This window comes from Anthonomus grandis, chromosome 7 (assembly GCF_022605725.1).
Source record: "Anthonomus grandis grandis chromosome 7, icAntGran1.3, whole genome shotgun sequence".
Classification (NCBI taxonomy): Eukaryota; Metazoa; Arthropoda; class Insecta; order Coleoptera; family Curculionidae; genus Anthonomus; species Anthonomus grandis.
Genome location: NC_065552.1, coordinates 29,360,957 through 29,378,897, shown reverse-complemented (window position 1 = coordinate 29,378,897; position 17,941 = coordinate 29,360,957). Strand labels below are relative to the sequence as shown.

The 17,941-nt window shown below is 32.8% G+C and overlaps 1 protein-coding gene across 3 annotated transcripts in view; it reads left to right on the top strand.

Moving 5' to 3' along the window:
• LOC126738749 (uncharacterized) overlaps positions 1-13,475 on the top strand; it is a 40,636-nt gene extending 27,161 nt beyond the window's left edge. For 2 of the 3 annotated variants that reach the window (XM_050444186.1, XM_050444188.1), the window contains 8 exons: positions 5,318-5,537; positions 5,630-5,758; positions 5,816-6,072; positions 12,171-12,218; positions 12,618-12,764; positions 12,824-13,000; positions 13,052-13,178; positions 13,235-13,475. In XM_050444186.1, the coding sequence (XP_050300143.1) occupies positions 5,318-5,537; positions 5,630-5,758; positions 5,816-6,072; positions 12,171-12,218; positions 12,618-12,764; positions 12,824-13,000; positions 13,052-13,178; positions 13,235-13,409 (1,280 nt within the window). In that variant the 3' untranslated portion in view covers positions 13,410-13,475. The remainder of the gene's footprint in view (positions 1-5,317; positions 5,538-5,629; positions 5,759-5,815; positions 6,073-12,170; positions 12,219-12,617; positions 12,765-12,823; positions 13,001-13,051; positions 13,179-13,234) is intronic. The other variant, XM_050444187.1, reaches the window with a different exon arrangement.
• Positions 13,476-17,941: the final 4,466 nt, after the last annotated feature.

Below are 17,941 nucleotides of genomic sequence, written 5' to 3'. Positions count from 1 at the left end.
ATTTATTTATTGAAAGCCATGAGAGGCAAAAGTTGCTGCTGTACCGCAACTTTTTGAAAAAAGTCTTCCCAAAGGAATCCCCTTCGATGAAAGAAAAAATGGATGCAACAAAAATCAGATCGAGGTGTACACTTTTCTAGAATAGCAGCTCCCGGCATAATATTTATTCGATCATTAAATTTATCAATTTCCAAGATGTGCCTACACTTTAGATGCTTTATCGCCTTTTAAAGATTAGGCTCAATTGAAAAAAAATATATATTTTCAAATGACGTTAACGCACCCCTGAATTGAAAGGCAGCTGCAGTGATTGCATATATCAGAGGGATTAGGCGTTGTAATGACCTAATTTAACTTTATATAATAATTAAATTCTAAGGTAGATGGAATAATTGGTTCAGCAACTGGAATACATCAAAATTTCGATAAACTTACTTGCTCCTGTTGTTGATATATTAGTAGTATTATTGTTATTATTACCATTATTTTTACAATCACGTATTCTTGCCCAATGACCGAATGCGGGATAGAGATCAGTAGATTAAGTTTCTGTAAATTCTAAAGAGATTTGTGAGTGATTCCACTGGTATTACGAATGGTACATCTTAAAAACCGAATTGTTATATTATACTTACTACTATTTATAAAGGCACTGCAGTATAAATGATGGTTTCTATTTTATTGGCCTTATTACTTAAAATAATGTCGGGCTGGTTAAAATTAACAAGTCGGTCAATAAAGATTGGTCTACAATACGATATTGGTGGATTCTAGAAGAGAAGAGTACTTATAGTGTGGCGGTCATGTTTTCTCTAGAAGTTCATTCAGTAATCAAAGCAGACCTTACCATAAATCTGAAAGTTTTTGTTTCTTAGCAGAAAAGAAGAGTAAATACTAACATGGTAGGAAGAGAAGAGAAAGAATTTTTTTTCCAGGTTGTTGGAGAAAGAGACAACATCTTTTAACTAATAAAGTAATAAAAATTCATTTGGAGCTATATTTTGGTCATAAAATAAAGAAAATAATTAATTTCTCGAAATATGTATAGGAACACCTTATAGACACCTCGGTAGAGCACCCCCAATTAGCAATTTTTGGACGCGACAACGTTGCATTGTTACGTTGTCCTAACCGTAGAGACAATTTGAAAGAGATTTTTTTGGTTGTCTCAACGTTACGCAGTCTAAGCAGACTACCCGTTAACTTTCTAAACGCTTTTGCAACGTTTTTAGAGTTACTGATTTTTGGACCGATGGACGCTATAACGACAGAAAAATTAATTACTTTTTTAACAATAAACAAATAGATAACTCCATTAGGCAGCTTTGTTTTGTATGTAGTTTAATATAGTGAATTATACGGGTAAAATACCCATTTTGAAAGATTTACAAGCACTTAATTTATAAACGGAACATAGTTTACTGTAAAAAGATGTTATTTTAGCCCTAAATAACACACACGCCCTAAATTTATAGCGGATTTCGAAAACAAAATAATAAGTATTTTTTTTTATTGGTTACATAAGAAACCCGCTATCGTTGTGCCTGATTGGCCTAAAGCAAGAGGAAGAACGAATGGACCTAACCTAAAATTTTAATTTTTCAATTATTGCTTACAGTTTGTTGCGCGTATGCAGCACGTTTTTTTACAAACTTTAATAAACAAAAATTTTTTTTAATCAAAACCCATTAAAAACGTTGTTTTTAATGGGTTTTTGATTCGAAAAATTGTATACGTCTGCACGTCGTTGTTTTAAGTGTAAATTACTGCTGCTACCATCTATAGTAAAAAAATACGTTGTAAAAATAGCAGAGTTTTACAACAGTCGCGATACAGGTGCAATACGTCGAAGTTTGGTCGAAAATAAACATCGTTGCAAAAGCAACTAAATTTTGCACTGAAAACAACGTTGCAACTAGTGAAAATAAGAGTAATCACAACTTAGGTGACTCCAAATTCTTGCTTGGGCCACGGGTCAATTAAGAGACTTGTACAAAACTGTCCATTTGGCTTCCAACTGCCTTACACATTTCTGATTATAATATAGAACAAAATTATATTTTAAGTTAATTTCTTTAGACTTATATAATCTTTAAAACAGTTTATAAATAATATATTAAAAACCTTGATGCAATTCAATTAAAATTTAAGGAAATGTCGTCTGTCCATTCTGGCATATCCCATAATTTAAATTCATTAAAAAAGAACCTTAATAGAACAAATTACAACGTCAAAACAATATCAAGAACAAAAGTTCGCAAGCCTTGTCATTAACCTTGCGGCCGATGAAACAAAATCCCATTTTATAATTAGTATTCGGCTGCGACGGCCTCTGCATTAATTAAACTCGAAATTGATCAAAATGAATTCACGAGAATTTCGTAATATCGGAAAAAGATTGAAGTACGGAATCACACTGTGTGATGTTCGTTGGTTACGTGTGTGGGTCATTAATCAAAAGGCCCTTCATTAGCGAACATAGAGAACAATGCTAAATTAATTTTTCGTTTCATCGAAGGGTATTTATGACAGGATGAGAAGCAACATTGAAATTTTGGGTCATTGTCAAAATTAGGGCCGCTAAATTGACTAAGCACCGGATTTTCCCGATGTAAAATAGAAACACGTTGTCTCTCTGAAAATTTTAATTATGCCTCGCATGTATAAAATGAAAATTAATCATAAAAAAAACATTTTTCTTAAGGATAACTGGTTTAAAATATAGGTCAGTGTTAAACGTCTTGGCGAATTAAAATTTTGCGAGGTGTTACGAAATATAGGCAAATTTCACGATCAGATCAGGTGAATGTGCCATTGAATGCTAATAAGGATATCCTGTGGGTAGTATTTCAATTATTTAATCAATTTTTATATTGACTTCATAAAGAAATTTACGATTTGTATTTAAAAAAAATAATGACCCATAAACATGTTCTGTATTAGTAACGTATTCTTCAAGGTACCATATAGAACGTGCTTAAAACATTATTATGCACGTTCTGTATAGCAGCATTGGATTTTCCCACCTGTAATTTGGTCTTGAACCTTTCATTGAAATGGTCAAAAGGATGTCATTTATTGACTAGATTATGGGGTTACTTAAGCAATTAAAGAAATAGATAAAATTACAGTTTTATCAACCATCAAAAACGTGTAACAGAGTGTGAAGTTGGTTTATTATTTCCCTAAGATTTATATATACAGTGAGTCAATTTGAAAATTTTCAATGCAAATATCTTTGAAACTACAAAAATTAGAAAAGCGCAATTCGGTACAAATACTATACAGGTCGAGGAAAGTACAACCACTATATTTTGGTTATCGGTGAGTCACCCCTTGGACCTGATGCACCCCAGCCCTACAAATTTTAAATGGCACCACCTCATTTGTGATTAAATGTCCGTAAATTAAAGGTCTTTTGAAGTAGTATTCACTTGCATAAGAATTGCTCATACAGGATCAAGTTTTATACAGGATAAAAGAAAGTATAAGTTAAATAAAATAAACGCTGTTTTATAAAGTGCTATTTTGTTTAATTATTATATAATTAGAATTAATTTAAAAAAATAATATTTTTTAAACTAATTCTAACTTTCTGAAAGCCTTCCTGGAATAGATGCACACTTTGTAATAAATCCGTTGCAAAAGATAATTAAGTACTCTACGCTAAACTGTTTTTTCTTGTTTGCCATTGATCAATATCCAATCTAAGTCAAGTATGTCAGGTTGTACTTCTCAGTCGAAAAAGTCGAAAGTACTAATAATTTTTTAAATCTAATAAATGAGTTTGTTAACTAAGTTGGAATGCAAGTTTTAGGTCGTACCAGAAAGTAGATGTTTGAACCTAGTTTTAAAAAGTATTTTACATTGTATATCGTCTTGTGACTTTTCACCGACTCACCCAAATAGTTCACACAATGCTTTACTGTATGGCTGAAAGAATTGAAATAATATGTATTTATGGTTTTCAAAATCATTGTGCTTTAAGAACTGCCTAATTTAACAAAGCAAATCCTAGAAAAAATTACTTGAGTGATATATGAGGCAACTATTTCTGAAATTTGAAAAAAAGTTCAGGGTAAAGTACTTGATGAAGCGGCAGAAGTAAAAGTATTAGGACATTTTGCTATGACTCCTCCAAGCTTCAGCAATAGCAGGAATTTGTCATGAATCTATACGTCAGGTACTTAATTTAAGTGATTTATATCCATGCAAAATGCAAATTCTTCAAGAATTGCGTATAGACGATCCTGACCCAAGAATAGAATTTTGCGAGAGAATGACAAATAAATTACATATTACTACTAAAGAGTTGCTAAAATATATTTTTTTTAATGACGACAATATACGTTTTCTTTAATGGTTATGTAAATAAACACAACTATAGATACTGCAGTGATGAAAATCCGCATGTTTTCAGGGAAGGACACACACTGTATCCAGACAAAATCAATGTGTGAGCGGGAATATTGGATGATACTATTGTTGGGTCTCTATTTATTAATGGTAACCTTAATCCCGAAAATTACTTGGAAATGTTGGAAGTTACCATTCAACCTAAAATTATTGAAGAAATAGAAAATCAGTTGGATATTCGAAACGAAGATTTATTACATTTTCAATAAGATGGAACATCGCACTATGTTGTTCCTGTGAAGCAATTTATACATGATGCGTTTCCAGATCAGGGGATTGAGAAAAGAGATCCAATGGAATGACCAGCGAGATCACCAGATCTAACACCCCTCTAGGTTTTTTTTTCTAGGGTCACTTAAAAACTGTTGTGTTTAAAATCCATTGTGTTTAAATTCGGCAAGGGATTAGTACAGAATGTGCATCTATTCCAAGAAAAGTGTTTCAAAATGTAAGAAATGCGTTCAAAAATAGATTACATTTTTGTGTAGATTATATTTATTGGAATGCATGTTGAGCATCTACTTAGATAAAATAACACAATTTAAAGATATGCCAATGATATGCAACTTTGCACTAGTTTCTGTAAGCCCAATTCAAATGAGGATCGATTCTACAAAGATAGACTTACGAGTTGCTTCCGTTTTGCATTGCTGTTTCGATTAATGTATTAGAGATATTGTTTTCTAATTGAATTACCCCTTTGCTTAAATAATTCTCATTATAATATAGCGTGTTAATTATGTGAAGGACCAAACCGAACACGAAGGAGATGTTCTTTGATGAAAATAAGTTTAATTTTGTCCAGTAAGGATCTATTTTCAAGACAAATTTGCTCTAAAAATCCAAAAATTCAATCTCCTTCCTTTTTTGTTTAATAGTAAATATTTCTTTTATCTTTAAGGTTATGGTCACATAACTCCAAAAACCAATTGGGGTAAAGTAGTAACCATCTTCTACGCCATACTGGGTATCCCTCTTATGTTGCTATGCCTCTCTAACATAGGAGACATCATGGCCACATCTTTTAGATTTTTATATTGGAGGGTATGCTGCTACGTGTGCCAGAAAAAACCGAAAAAACGGCAAAGGGGTCGGTCATTTAGGATGTCAGTTAAAGCAGAGTAAGTGCATTGCTAAGTAATGTAATAAAAAACTTTTATGCTCAAGGGTTAAAATAATAGAATAACCTAAGACTTCTTTTCTTTTCTTTTAGTTCCCGATTGTCTCGATCAAAATCCGCTACTTCATTTAGGAGACCTATAAGAACTTCTGGAAAATCAGCTGATAGTGGATATGGAGTATCTGAAAATGGTCCCGTATATCATTCAGATACAGAACTAAGGTTTTCTTCTATTTCAGTCATAAAACTTTACAATCATACAATCTTATACTCTTTTAGATATCCCGATGAGTTTAATCATAAGCCCCTCACCTCTAGAGGTGCTAGTGTACCAAACAGTCGCCCCAATCGTTTTTCTGAACCAACAAAATCCGCTACGAATCATCGAGTGAATAATTTGCCAGCCAGAGGAAGCTCATTGGATAGAAAGAAGGTTAAAGAGATGGAGGTAGATCCGATGTTGTTGGCTAATACTCCAATTTTGTGTAATAAGTATGTGATCGGGGCTGATGATATTTTTACTGGAAAGATTCCAGGTAAGGACTCGTAGACTAGTTTTTTAATAGCTGTACTGTTTTACACTTATTATTTGCTTACACTTTAATTACGACTGATTGACTTGATTCGATATGATGTAGTTAATGCGTAAAAATAGTTGAGGACTATAATAAGAGGGCAAATAAGTTTCTTATTGAATATTGCACATACCATTCACATTAGCTGTTATTATAGTAAGATATAGTAAAAGTTAACTCTGAATTTATCAAAAGTCTGTGGAGTTGTCTGCTACTAATATAGGAACTGGTTGATTAAGTAAAAAAACATAAGCAATAAGCTAAGTTGCAGGAAAACCTTAACGTTGCGTGTGGTATAAATGTTTCGTTAACAAAAATATGATGCCTATGCTTTTAATTTGTTATATGCGTTATAATTTGAGGAGAGTCATTCCAGTGAGAAATGTAGCTAAGGCCACACATTATACCTGATGTTATTAAAACTTCAGTCAATAAAAAACTGCTGGACTGTGATTTCAATGAATGGCAAATAAACAGCTCGATGAACTGACTAGATTTTATAACGCAGTTTTTTTTGCAAGAAGAGATATCTAACTTGTTACGTATTAAATTGATTAAATAATTGTAAGCTGATTAGGTATATGAAAAATACAAAATAATGTAAATTTATTCAATTAATCAATTCGATTATTATAATTTATTTATATTATTGACTTTTTAAAGGCTTTTGTTGAAGTCATCAGTCATCATAATTTTCTTATTTCATTCTCATTAAGGCAAACTCGTATATAGAAGGTGTCAATTTAAAAACTTTCAATGCAAATACCTCTGAAACTAAAAAAGTTAGAAAAGCGCAATTTGGCACAAATGTTATACAAATAAGGGAAACTAAAACCACCATATTTTGGTTATAGGGTGAGTCACCCGATGCATCCCAACCCTAAAATGTTAAATATCACCATCCGTTTTGTGATACCTTAAATTAAAGGTATTGTGGAGTAGTATTCACCTGCATACAATTTTTTCTTAAATTTGTATACAGGTGAATACTACATTTCTTACATTTTAAAACACTTGTTTTGAAATAGATTTACATTGTAAGAATAACAATACACTGTAATAATCCATTGCCGAACATCATCGAGTGAAGTTGGTTGCGTTTTAAACTAGACAGTTTTTAAGAGAAAAAAGTCGAGGGGTATTAGATCTGGTGATCTTGCCGGCTATTCTATTGGACCCCTTCTCCCAATCCACTGATCTAGAAACGCATCATGTAAAAATTGCCTTATAAGAAGAACATAGTGGGATCTTGTTGAAAATGTAATAAATCTTCGTTTAGGTTCTAACCCCCTTAAATATCGAACTGATTTTCTATTTCTTCAACAATTGAATTTATAGCACACTGGTTAATATACTGATTGACACGTATTAATTAGCCTGCCACTCTGCTAAGATGTTATCAGTGCTAGTAGCTATGAAGCTCTTGGGTGGCTAAATTATATAGGATGTATTTCAAACGAAGCTCTCAGTTTTTCCAGCAGTCTTAAGATACTAGCTGAAAAGAAGCGTAACTAACGCCAAATAGTAATGTGAAACTTGCATCAGTGACACAAGGCACAATCAATCAATCAATCAATCAATGCTTTATTGTCAAGAAATTGTTACAATTTGTAGACAAAGCTGTAAAACAAAAAAGACACAAAAATACAAACAAAACAAAATTAAAAAAAAAAATAAATTAATAGAATAGAATAAAATATCTACAATATATACACATTATTACAATTTAAAAATTGTAAGTAGTCAAAAATATTATTATAAAATACACAATTTAATATATAAAATGTCAAAAAAAATCATTAAAAAATCTCTCTATGTTAAAAAAAATGTTTAAAAAATTATAAAAAATCCTAAAATAGCTACACAAAGCAGTATACCTAAACATGTACAGATAGTAAAAATACATAATCAGCTAGTGCGAAATTTCAAATCAATGATTACAAAAAAAAATCGTTAACTGTGTAAAAAGCTCTCTCCAGTAAGAATGCTTTTAATGCTTTACGAAATGCAAAAAAAGATGTGATGGAATTCATTTCCAATGGCAGAGATGTGCATTTTTTTGCATTATATAATATGGAACTTGACCAACTCTGAATGTGGGGTAGGCAGGTATAGATGTTCCGTGTTTCTAAGTGGATAACTATTGGAAGGCCTATCAGATGCTGAACCGTGTTTGCGTATTAGACAAACGGAGTCAAATATGAATAAAGATGGAAGAGTTAATATTTGAAATTTTTTGAAGAAATTCTGGCAATGACTTCTGTATTTAAGTCTCAGTATATAATAAAAGAGAGCTCTCTTTTGTAGTCTAAAAATACGGTTAAATTGAGTTGCACTACATATACCCCAGAATGGAAGGGGGTATCGAAGGTGCGATTCAAAAAGGGCAAAATAAACTGTTCTAGAAGTAGACAGGCTAAGCTCCTTAGAAATTGATCTTAACGCAAAACAAACGGAACTTAATTTTCTTGATAAAGAGTCAATATGTGTGTCCCATTTTAACCAGTTGTCAACAGCTAGCCCTAAAAACTTTACAGAATCAACTTCGTCAAGTGTTGCGTTACCAAGTACAAAAGATTGCAAGGTATTTTTATAGGACAACATTTAACTTTTGGAAATGTTGAGACAAAGGAGATTAGAGTCGCACCATGATTTGATAGTAGTTAAATCACTTGATACGGTTCTATGAAGTGTAGAAATATCCGGATTACTCCAGTTAAAACTAGTATCATCAGCAAATAGACAGACTTTACCGTTAATAATGTTAATAACGTTTCTGTTGTAACTATCCAAAGAACACAATCTAACACAAGCTTGACGTTACGAGGTCTGGCTATTAAATAACGAGACTGTGTGCCTAGAGGGCGACCTAGACGGGTGGGGAAAAAACGAGTAGTGCGTTGGGTATCTAGATATCTTGTCTATGCACGTAACAAAACACGTTTTCATCACTATTATAGTATAGTAGTATAGTATAGTAATTATAGTATCGTATAGTAGTATTCGTGCTGTAGCGGTTTGAAACGAACGTGTTTTTTTCTCGTGCTGAAAACCATGTGTGACGAAAGACAAGAGCAACGCATCAATCTTAAATTTCTCGTTAAATTGAAAAAAACTCCGACTGAGTGCTATAAATTGTTGCAAGAGGCCTATGGGGAAAATTCTCTCTCTCTTGCGCGTGTTTTTGAGTGGTGTAAGCGCTTTAGTGAGGGCCGAGAGGCTCAGGTCGCCCGTTTCAACTCCGGAAACAGGGACCAAAATCAACCAAATTGTGCGTGCTGATCATCGAATGAGCACCCGGATGATTGTCGAGGCTGTAAACGCCGATAAAGAAACGGTTAGAAAAATTTTACACAGGGAATTACACATGATAAAAGTCTGTGCGAAGATGGTGCCAAAAAACCTAACTCCTGACCAAAAGCTCTTGCGTCAACAGGTCTGCTCAGATGTCCTTGAAAGGTTAGAAAAAAATCCCGGACTGATGAAAAAAACATTATTACTTGCGACGAAACGTGGATTTTTCAATACGATGTTGAAACCAAGCGGCAATCGATGCATTGGAAGACGCCTGAATCGCCCAGAATAAAAAAAGCAAGGATGTCCAAATCAAAATTCAAGGCAATGTTGATCGTTCTTTTCGACATTAACGGTATCGTGATGACTGAATGGGTTCCAGAGGGTCAAACTGTCAACCAGACTTACTATTTGTCAGTTTTGGCAATACTGCGAGAACGAGTTCATAAGAAACGGCCCGAGTTGTGGAAATAAAACTCGTGGATTTTGCACCAGGACAACGCACCTGCCCATAACGCGCTATCTGTGAAGCAGTATTTGGCCGGTAAGCGCACTCCAGTGCTCGAACACGTACCGTATTCGCCAGATTTGGCCCCGTGCAGCTATTTTTTGTTTCCGAAGATAAAATCTGCTTTGAAAGGGACCCGATTTGAGTCGATGGAAGCGGTAAAGCAAAAAAACGGCAGAGCTCCTAAAGGCCCTCACCAAAGAAGACTTCCAGCACTGCTTCGATCAATCGAAAAATCGTATGGGAAGATGTGTGGCGAGGGGAGCGGAGTATATTAAAGGGGAGCATTCGAATGTATAATAATTTTTATATAAAACTCTTTTTCGTAACCAGTCTCGTTATTTAATAGCCAGAGCTCGTATAGTAAAGAAAGCATATATCATAGACGTTGCGATACCAAACAGCCATAACCTCATGTCAAGTGTGAAATAATTGCAGATTTAAGCACAAACATCGAACTTTCGGATGAAATAAAGAAGATGTGAAGCCTCGATAAAGTAACCATTGTACAAACACAAAGTGCTTCCGATTTTAATCAAGAAATTTTGCCCCCGTATTCTTCGTCAAAATAGAGAATAACACCCTGTATCTCGGAGAGGAAGCATTTCTTATAGGGAGTTAAAATAATTTTTTTAAAACAAAAAAAACTAAATACCATTACCGCACGCATATTTTCTTATATTGTAAGCAAACACTAAACCAGAATTTTGAATGTGTTGTAAAGAATCTTTATCTTTTTGAACCAAACAGGCACTCGCATAAGATTGCTGAGACAATAAAAGAGACTTACATGAACAATAATAAACATCTTTACTTGGTTTCTTATATTCGTATATTTTTCTTTTTTTGTACAACCTGTCACTTTTTATTTTGTTTTTTTAACAAAGGTAATCAAGCCTGCTTAGATACGGAATGAAAATTAAAAAGTAGTAATATCTTATTTACGAATGAAACCATTTCAATAATAGTTGGTAGAGAGTAAATATCATCTTTATGTTTACTGCTCATTAGTAATAAAGTTGCTGTTGTGAAAATGATAAAAATCTTAGTAAGAACGATATCCTACTGTATTTAATGAGGATAAACCAAAACTATAAGACAAGTTTGTAATCAGATAAATCGTCAACTTCTTTCATATCAGTATCTTTAACAACTTTACCCATTCGAGAATTCCCAATGATTTTCGTAGGAAAGTTATTGGCAGGCAACTATTGCAGGTCATATTTTTTGAGAAGATTCTTCACCAAAAAATACGAAATCCTATTGAGGTATTAAAAGTACTAAAGGGTCTTTAAGTAAAGAGAGACAAGAACTAAGAGATGAGTTTGATGACCTAATAGTGGGCAAATTTTTTTCCGCAATTTTAAGAATAATCCAAGATGTCCAAAACTATGTATAATAATTTTTATATAAAATTGGACAGCTCCGATTCGTTCATTTTGATCCCTTCTAACAAAAAGGCCTATATATGCATCTCATACAAGTTTGGTATCAATTTTAATACTCAAGGAAGTAACTGATTCATTGACAAGATGTGACAAGTCTTAATGATTAGATAGATACAAATGCTGATTTTTAGCCAAACTTATGTCTAAATAGCTTAACAAAACTACCCTACATATATGACTCATAAAAATATATTTGCAAATCCATAAAATATTAGTGTTTTTAAATAATATCGCAAAAAAGAATAAGTTCACCACTCTCAAGATCATTAATGTAGATCAGAAAACTTTTTTACTTTCTAAGTTTTTTCATTAGCCTAACCTTAAGGGCTTAATTATAACTAAACAGTTTTATTTTGATTATTTATTAAGTGAGAAGATGTAGATAAATTCTCTTGATGATAATATTAATCTTTTTGCAAATAAGACATTGGAGATTTGTGGGTTGAGTGGTCACTCGTCTAAAAGAATTATTTATTGTCGATATTTTAAATTGTATTAAATTCATCTTAAAGGCTCTATAATAGAGTTAAAAAAAATATTTAGATTTGCCCGATCAAACAATTTTATATCAAATTATTATTTTTCTGTTTCTTAAATTAGATTAATAATCCATAAGAAAGAGTTTGATAATTATAATTTAATTAATTGCCTAATAATGACGGATTCTCAGAGAAGTTACAAGAAGAATATTGAGAATAACAATCTTACAATATACTCGTATTTGCCTTTTAAATAGTTGCTTAATATTGTTTTTATTACTTCAAAAATGTTTACATGCTATTTTACATTATCAATATTGTTTGCTACAGGCATCACCTTAAGAAAAGTTGAAACCGATGTAAGAGATCCTTCACCAGGTACAGTGAAGTTTTCACCCTTCCCTGTATGCGTTGATTTAAAAGAAGGCGGATTACAGGAACGCGATCTGTAAATTCAGTACAAGCAATTCAAGTAACGAATGAAACTGAATCATCCATACTAAAACGATTCAGAAAACCAATTGAAAAAATTATTAGTGGAAATCAAACATTTGTCATCAGCACTCTGGAAACCCGTAAAATGGAGCTCCTGTAATTGCCTTCCGATTTGAATTAACCCGTATTCTTCTTCTACTATAAAATCCTAATAGTCTTTTTTTACATAACCCTGTTTGTTTACACATTACGCTAAATTTTGTGTTGGTATTTTAGCACCCTGTTCTGTCCCTTTTTGATTTTAATTAAATTTTCTGGGTGTGCATATTAGATATGTTTTAGCTAGACGGGCAGTTTCTGCCCCTAGAACATCCAATTATCTACAACCTCCAAGGAGTTTTACTCCCGAGTCATCATCTGAAAGAGATGATGAGGAAATACCCAAAAATAGGCGGAAAATTAAGCCTAAGAGATCGCGTTCTCCAATGCGTAAGCTAGATTACATTATATTTTGTTTTTTTTTGTTTTAATTAATTGGGTATTTATAGCAAACTCTAGCCCAAAAATGATGACCCCGTTAGGGTACGGACAAAAAACGAAATATTTAGATGACCCGTCTGACTCTGAAGATGAATATAATTCTTATTATGAGCCAGAAGGTAAAGGCAAGCCCAGGCCTGTGCCTATTTGGTTGTGTGTCTTACTTGTTGTAGGATACATTTTAGGTAATAAATATTTAAATATCCATATGTAAAATTTTTAACAATAAATTTTAGCTGGGGCTTTCCTGTTTCAATACTGGGAAAACTGGAACTACCTGGATGCGGCTTATTTTTGTTTCATTACGTTGACCACTATAGGCTTTGGTGATTTAGTTCCTGCAAAACGTGTCACGAACGATAGGTAAGAATTGATTTTTTTAAATAAAGTTCTTCTGGTAATATAATTATGTTTTGCAGTTATGTGGCTACAGTTGGTATAGCCTTGTGTTCTTTATATCTTCTCTTCGGTATATCCTTGCTCGCGATGAGTTTTAATTTGGTGCAAGAGGAGGTGATTTCAAACGTGAAAAGTGTTGCCAAAACTTTGGGGATTATCAAGTCAGACTCGGATGATTCTGAAGAAGAAATTTAGTTTTTTATATTATAATCTAGTTTCGGTTTTTATATGTATAGTAGATAATAAATATCTAGGAAGTTTGCTATATTTTTTATTGCAATAATTGATATTAAAATTGGATTATTGGTAGGTACTTAAACATTACTGTAATTTTTTAATTTAAGAAAAGATTGAAAATATTTCAGTTATTTGACTTACACAAAAAAACATCAAGTGCATTATTAAAATATTATCTTTGTTTTTGCCATTCCAAATATTTTCTACTGAAAGGCAATTACATGCGCAGCATATTCAAAAGATGTAAAATAGAGTCTTCTTTCACACGTCATTAAGGCTAAATGTTCTTGTTTGACTTTTTATTAATACTTGCTTTGCTCTAGAGTCATTTTAATCTGATGTCATTGGTTGAACTCCAATCCTTTTCCATTTTCCCCCATACCTATTTAGCTCCTTTTTGATGGATATTTGTCAAAGTTTTGCACAGTTTGTGTTTAGCAAGTCGTTTAAAGTGCTATTTGAGCTAAAAATGCCTGCTGTTCATTCTAAAACAGCGGATGCTATGGTTGCGTTGATTCAGGAGGAAAGAAGTGATCGTTATGTTATCACTGCTAGACATAGGTCTCCCTTATTTGCTTCCACAACTTCCTATCCTGAGCAATCTGGATCCAGTTAGTGTAGTTACATCTTAAATAAATAAATAAATAAATAATGGCTTTATTTGTACTTTTCAATAGTGTACATAGGCGAAGTCTAGCCAAAGGCTAATCTATTTAAAAATGTAGGCAAAATTATTTTAGATAGCACAACAGAAAGAAAAAAAAATATTTATAATGGTAACACTAATCTTATATATAAAAAGACTTGTCCTGACTGATAATCAACCCAAACGGTAAAACGTACAAATATGAAATTTAGGGACAGCATTCCTATGGTCATGTAGGCGTCCACTAAGAAGGAATTTTTTTAAATTTCATTGGGAAGGGGTTAAAACCACCCCTTATGTATCATAGCTTCAAATCTATGTACTTTTAAAAAAAAACGGTGAAACACGTCATTTTTATTTTATTTTTTTACCTAATTTCCATTTTTTTGTTTTTTGTGTTAAAACCACCCTTTAAGATTTTAACATCTTTTTGATCCTTAAATTGATTGCTTTTCGGGAAAAAAAAACTGTAAAACACTTCAATTTAATTTCAACAGATTTTTGAAAATTCCGCCACCCTGAAGGGGTGAAAATTCTTTCTTTTTAAACTTTTAACTTTTTTAACGTTGAAAATTGATATTTTTACATATTACAAGAAGGCAAAACAAAAAATGTTGTTTACAAAGAAGTCCTTCAGTAGAACTTGTCTAATATTTTCAAATTCCACGCGAACAACGCCGCGGGCATTCAGCTAGTAGTAATATAAAAATAAACAGATATACACTCACTGGTCCATAAAAATCAAAAATTATAAAATAAAAAATACCCACTGACAATTTAGCAATTCTGTTTTGTTAAAAAATGCAGCTTTAGTTTTTTGTTGAAACCCGCTACTAACATTTCTTTTATAGGATTCGGAACAAGGTCATTGTAAATTGCCACAATATTATACAGAAAACTACGACGAAAAGGCTGTTTGATATCTAGGAATTGACAACTTATTTATAAATCTTAGATTTGCTTCATGTAAATTTTTCCGAAAAGTAAATTTTTTGGGGAGGTAGGGAGGAATAGACGACGCTAGCAGTCTATGCACAAAAACCGCCAATTGCAAAGAGAATAGATTTTCCACGCGCAGCCAACCAAGTTCACATAGCCTTGCAGAGACTCTATCATACTTTCTCAGTCCATAAATAGATCTGCAGCATTGATTTTGCAGCTTCTGCAAACGGTACGCACTGATTTTGTCTAAACATGGAAAATAAAAACAATATTGCAGTAATTCATAATAGGTAGTACTAAAGACTCATACAGTTTTTTCCTTACTTTAAAATTAGCTATATTTCTGTTTGCATACAATGGCTTTAAATAGCATGACTTTTTAATGGTATTAGAAAGTTAAGATCTTATGTCATCATGCCATCTGGCATCAGGATAGCCTGTTCTCCTAATTGCATATTCTCTTGATTACCATTCTCAGATTTTCCTATTCCAACAATTGTCGTTTAGCCTTCCCAAGTAACATTTTCTCAAACAGTTGGTTTTTAAAGTTGCCTTTTAGCCCCACCAAGGTTCTGCAGTCATTGGCTTGCTTGATGGAACTATTTAGGTTAAATTTTGTGCTAATAGGAACTAGGAACCTTAGGTAAATTAAAAATCTAATTAGTTCTAGTGAAGTGTCAACAATAACGTTGTTATGGCCATAAACGAAGGCTTGATGCCCTTGATGATTTTGAGATAATAAGGTTTTGGAGAGGTTATATTTCAGCATTAATTTGGCAATCAAAATTCCAATATAGAACGATTTTAGCATTACAATTACCTATTCAGAACCATATGGTCTTGAATCAATTGCCTAACTATTTGGCACTTTATACGGCCTATTCCGGAAAATATAGCATTATTTAACACCTAAAGGACTTGCTAAAAGTCATATGGATAATAAGATAACTTTATGGGATAAGGTTTAACCAACTAGTCACAATAAAACACAGTTTGCGGACGGTCGCGACTATTAAATCCTATGTCATTTATTCTTAGAATACAGGGATGTCTTGGCACAAAATTGTAGGAAGTGGTAATTTTAAAAGAAAAGTGAAGCGAAATTTCCAACGAATTACAACTGGTCAGGTAAATATGACAAATAAAATATTGACAATATAAATAATGCCAATAGATCCTACTAAATGCCTAAAAGCCATTTATTGAAATTCGCCCAGACTTTGCCAGCTAATTGGTTATTAAAAGTGGCCTATAAGTCCTGGAAGATGCTAGTTAGCCCTGTTTTAGCTTTTTTTAAAGCCCACTGGCATTTTTTTAAGCCTTTTGTCCTACGACATAGCTTTTGATACTTACTTAAGTTATTATAGCAGCTTAAAAGCATACCCTGCTAGGCGTCCATTTTGAAGAAAAAATGTAATTCTTCCATTTTTATAAGCTATTTAAATACAGGCAAAAATAATGTAATATCTAAACAATTTAGATAATATATAAATACACTGGAGCATTTAAATACATATTATCACTAAAGCATCTCAGAAATAAAAATATATTAATTTTTTATTTTTTTATTGGCACTGAATAATGTTTAATTTGTAAGATATCAAAGGCGCGCGTGTTTTACAGTTAAATTACACCCAGCTTCAAACTGGTGTACGCAATGAAAATCGGTCATCTATTCCAGTATAATATATTTTTTTCTAAAATAAAGTCATACTTACTGAAAATGTCGCCATTGCTTTTTATTTTGGCGTTTCCTTTTTTTTACCCTGGCTGTATCATATTTAAAACTAAAAGGTCAGATTTTTATACTTTGGTGTCTCTGAAATACCATATTTAAAACTAAATGGCAAAATTTTAATACTTCAATATGTATCTGAAATGCCAAAAGCCGGCGAACAGGCCAAACTATATAACCACTTAAAAGTCTAAAAAGACTTTGCTAAAGGATTGTAAACAGGTAGGCGTAAAAGCTTTCAGGTTCTACACAGGTTACTTTTAGGCATCTTCGGGTTCGATAAAGGTTATTTCTATTAGCTATATAGGTTCTGTGATATGCGATCCGGTTTCAAATTGGCCAGGGCCTATTGGCAACGACAACCTCTTTAAGGCTGGGCCTGTTTTTACTACAGGAGGTTATGTGGGCTAATAAATAACGTTTTTTGTGCTTAATGGCATAATCAATAATTTTTCTTAAACAGGTTCTAGGAGTTATTTATAACCTTTTTAGAACCTAAATTGTTACTTGGGTTGCAACATACTTTGCCCGATTTTACTACAAGGTAATAATGTTCAGTTTTTAACTTGTTCGCTGTTTTCTTCATTAATGTTGAGGTCTCCGCACCATATGTTAGAACAGGTAGTACGCACTGATTGAATACCCCTCTCTTTAAACATACCGGAAGTGGATAGAAGGAATGTTAGGAGCCCTATGAGCCAGTTCGGACATTTGGTTGTCACGACTTATACGTATTTCGTGACCCATATATTTGTAGTTGATTGTTGCCTCTGGTTGTCTTTCATTGACTTGTATAGCCGCCTATTACTAGGTTTATCATCAGTTAAGTTTTAGAGAAGTTAATTTTTAGTCCCATCTATTGGAAGCAGAGTTCAGTCTCTGAAACATTTCTCTGGCTTTATTTATGCAGTCGGATATCAAAACAATATCATCCATAAATCGCAGATGGCATAGATTTATGCCATTTATGTTTATACCTATTTCCTTAAAATTTATATACTTGCACATATACTGGAGCAGGTTGTTAAATATCCCAGTAAAAACAAGGTCCTATTCGACAAGATACAGGAATTTGTATGAATGGCAATATGAATGGTATCTGAAATCAATAAAACCAAAGTCACACAGCTAAGCGAAACACTTTGCAATTAAAGAAGGAAAGTGACC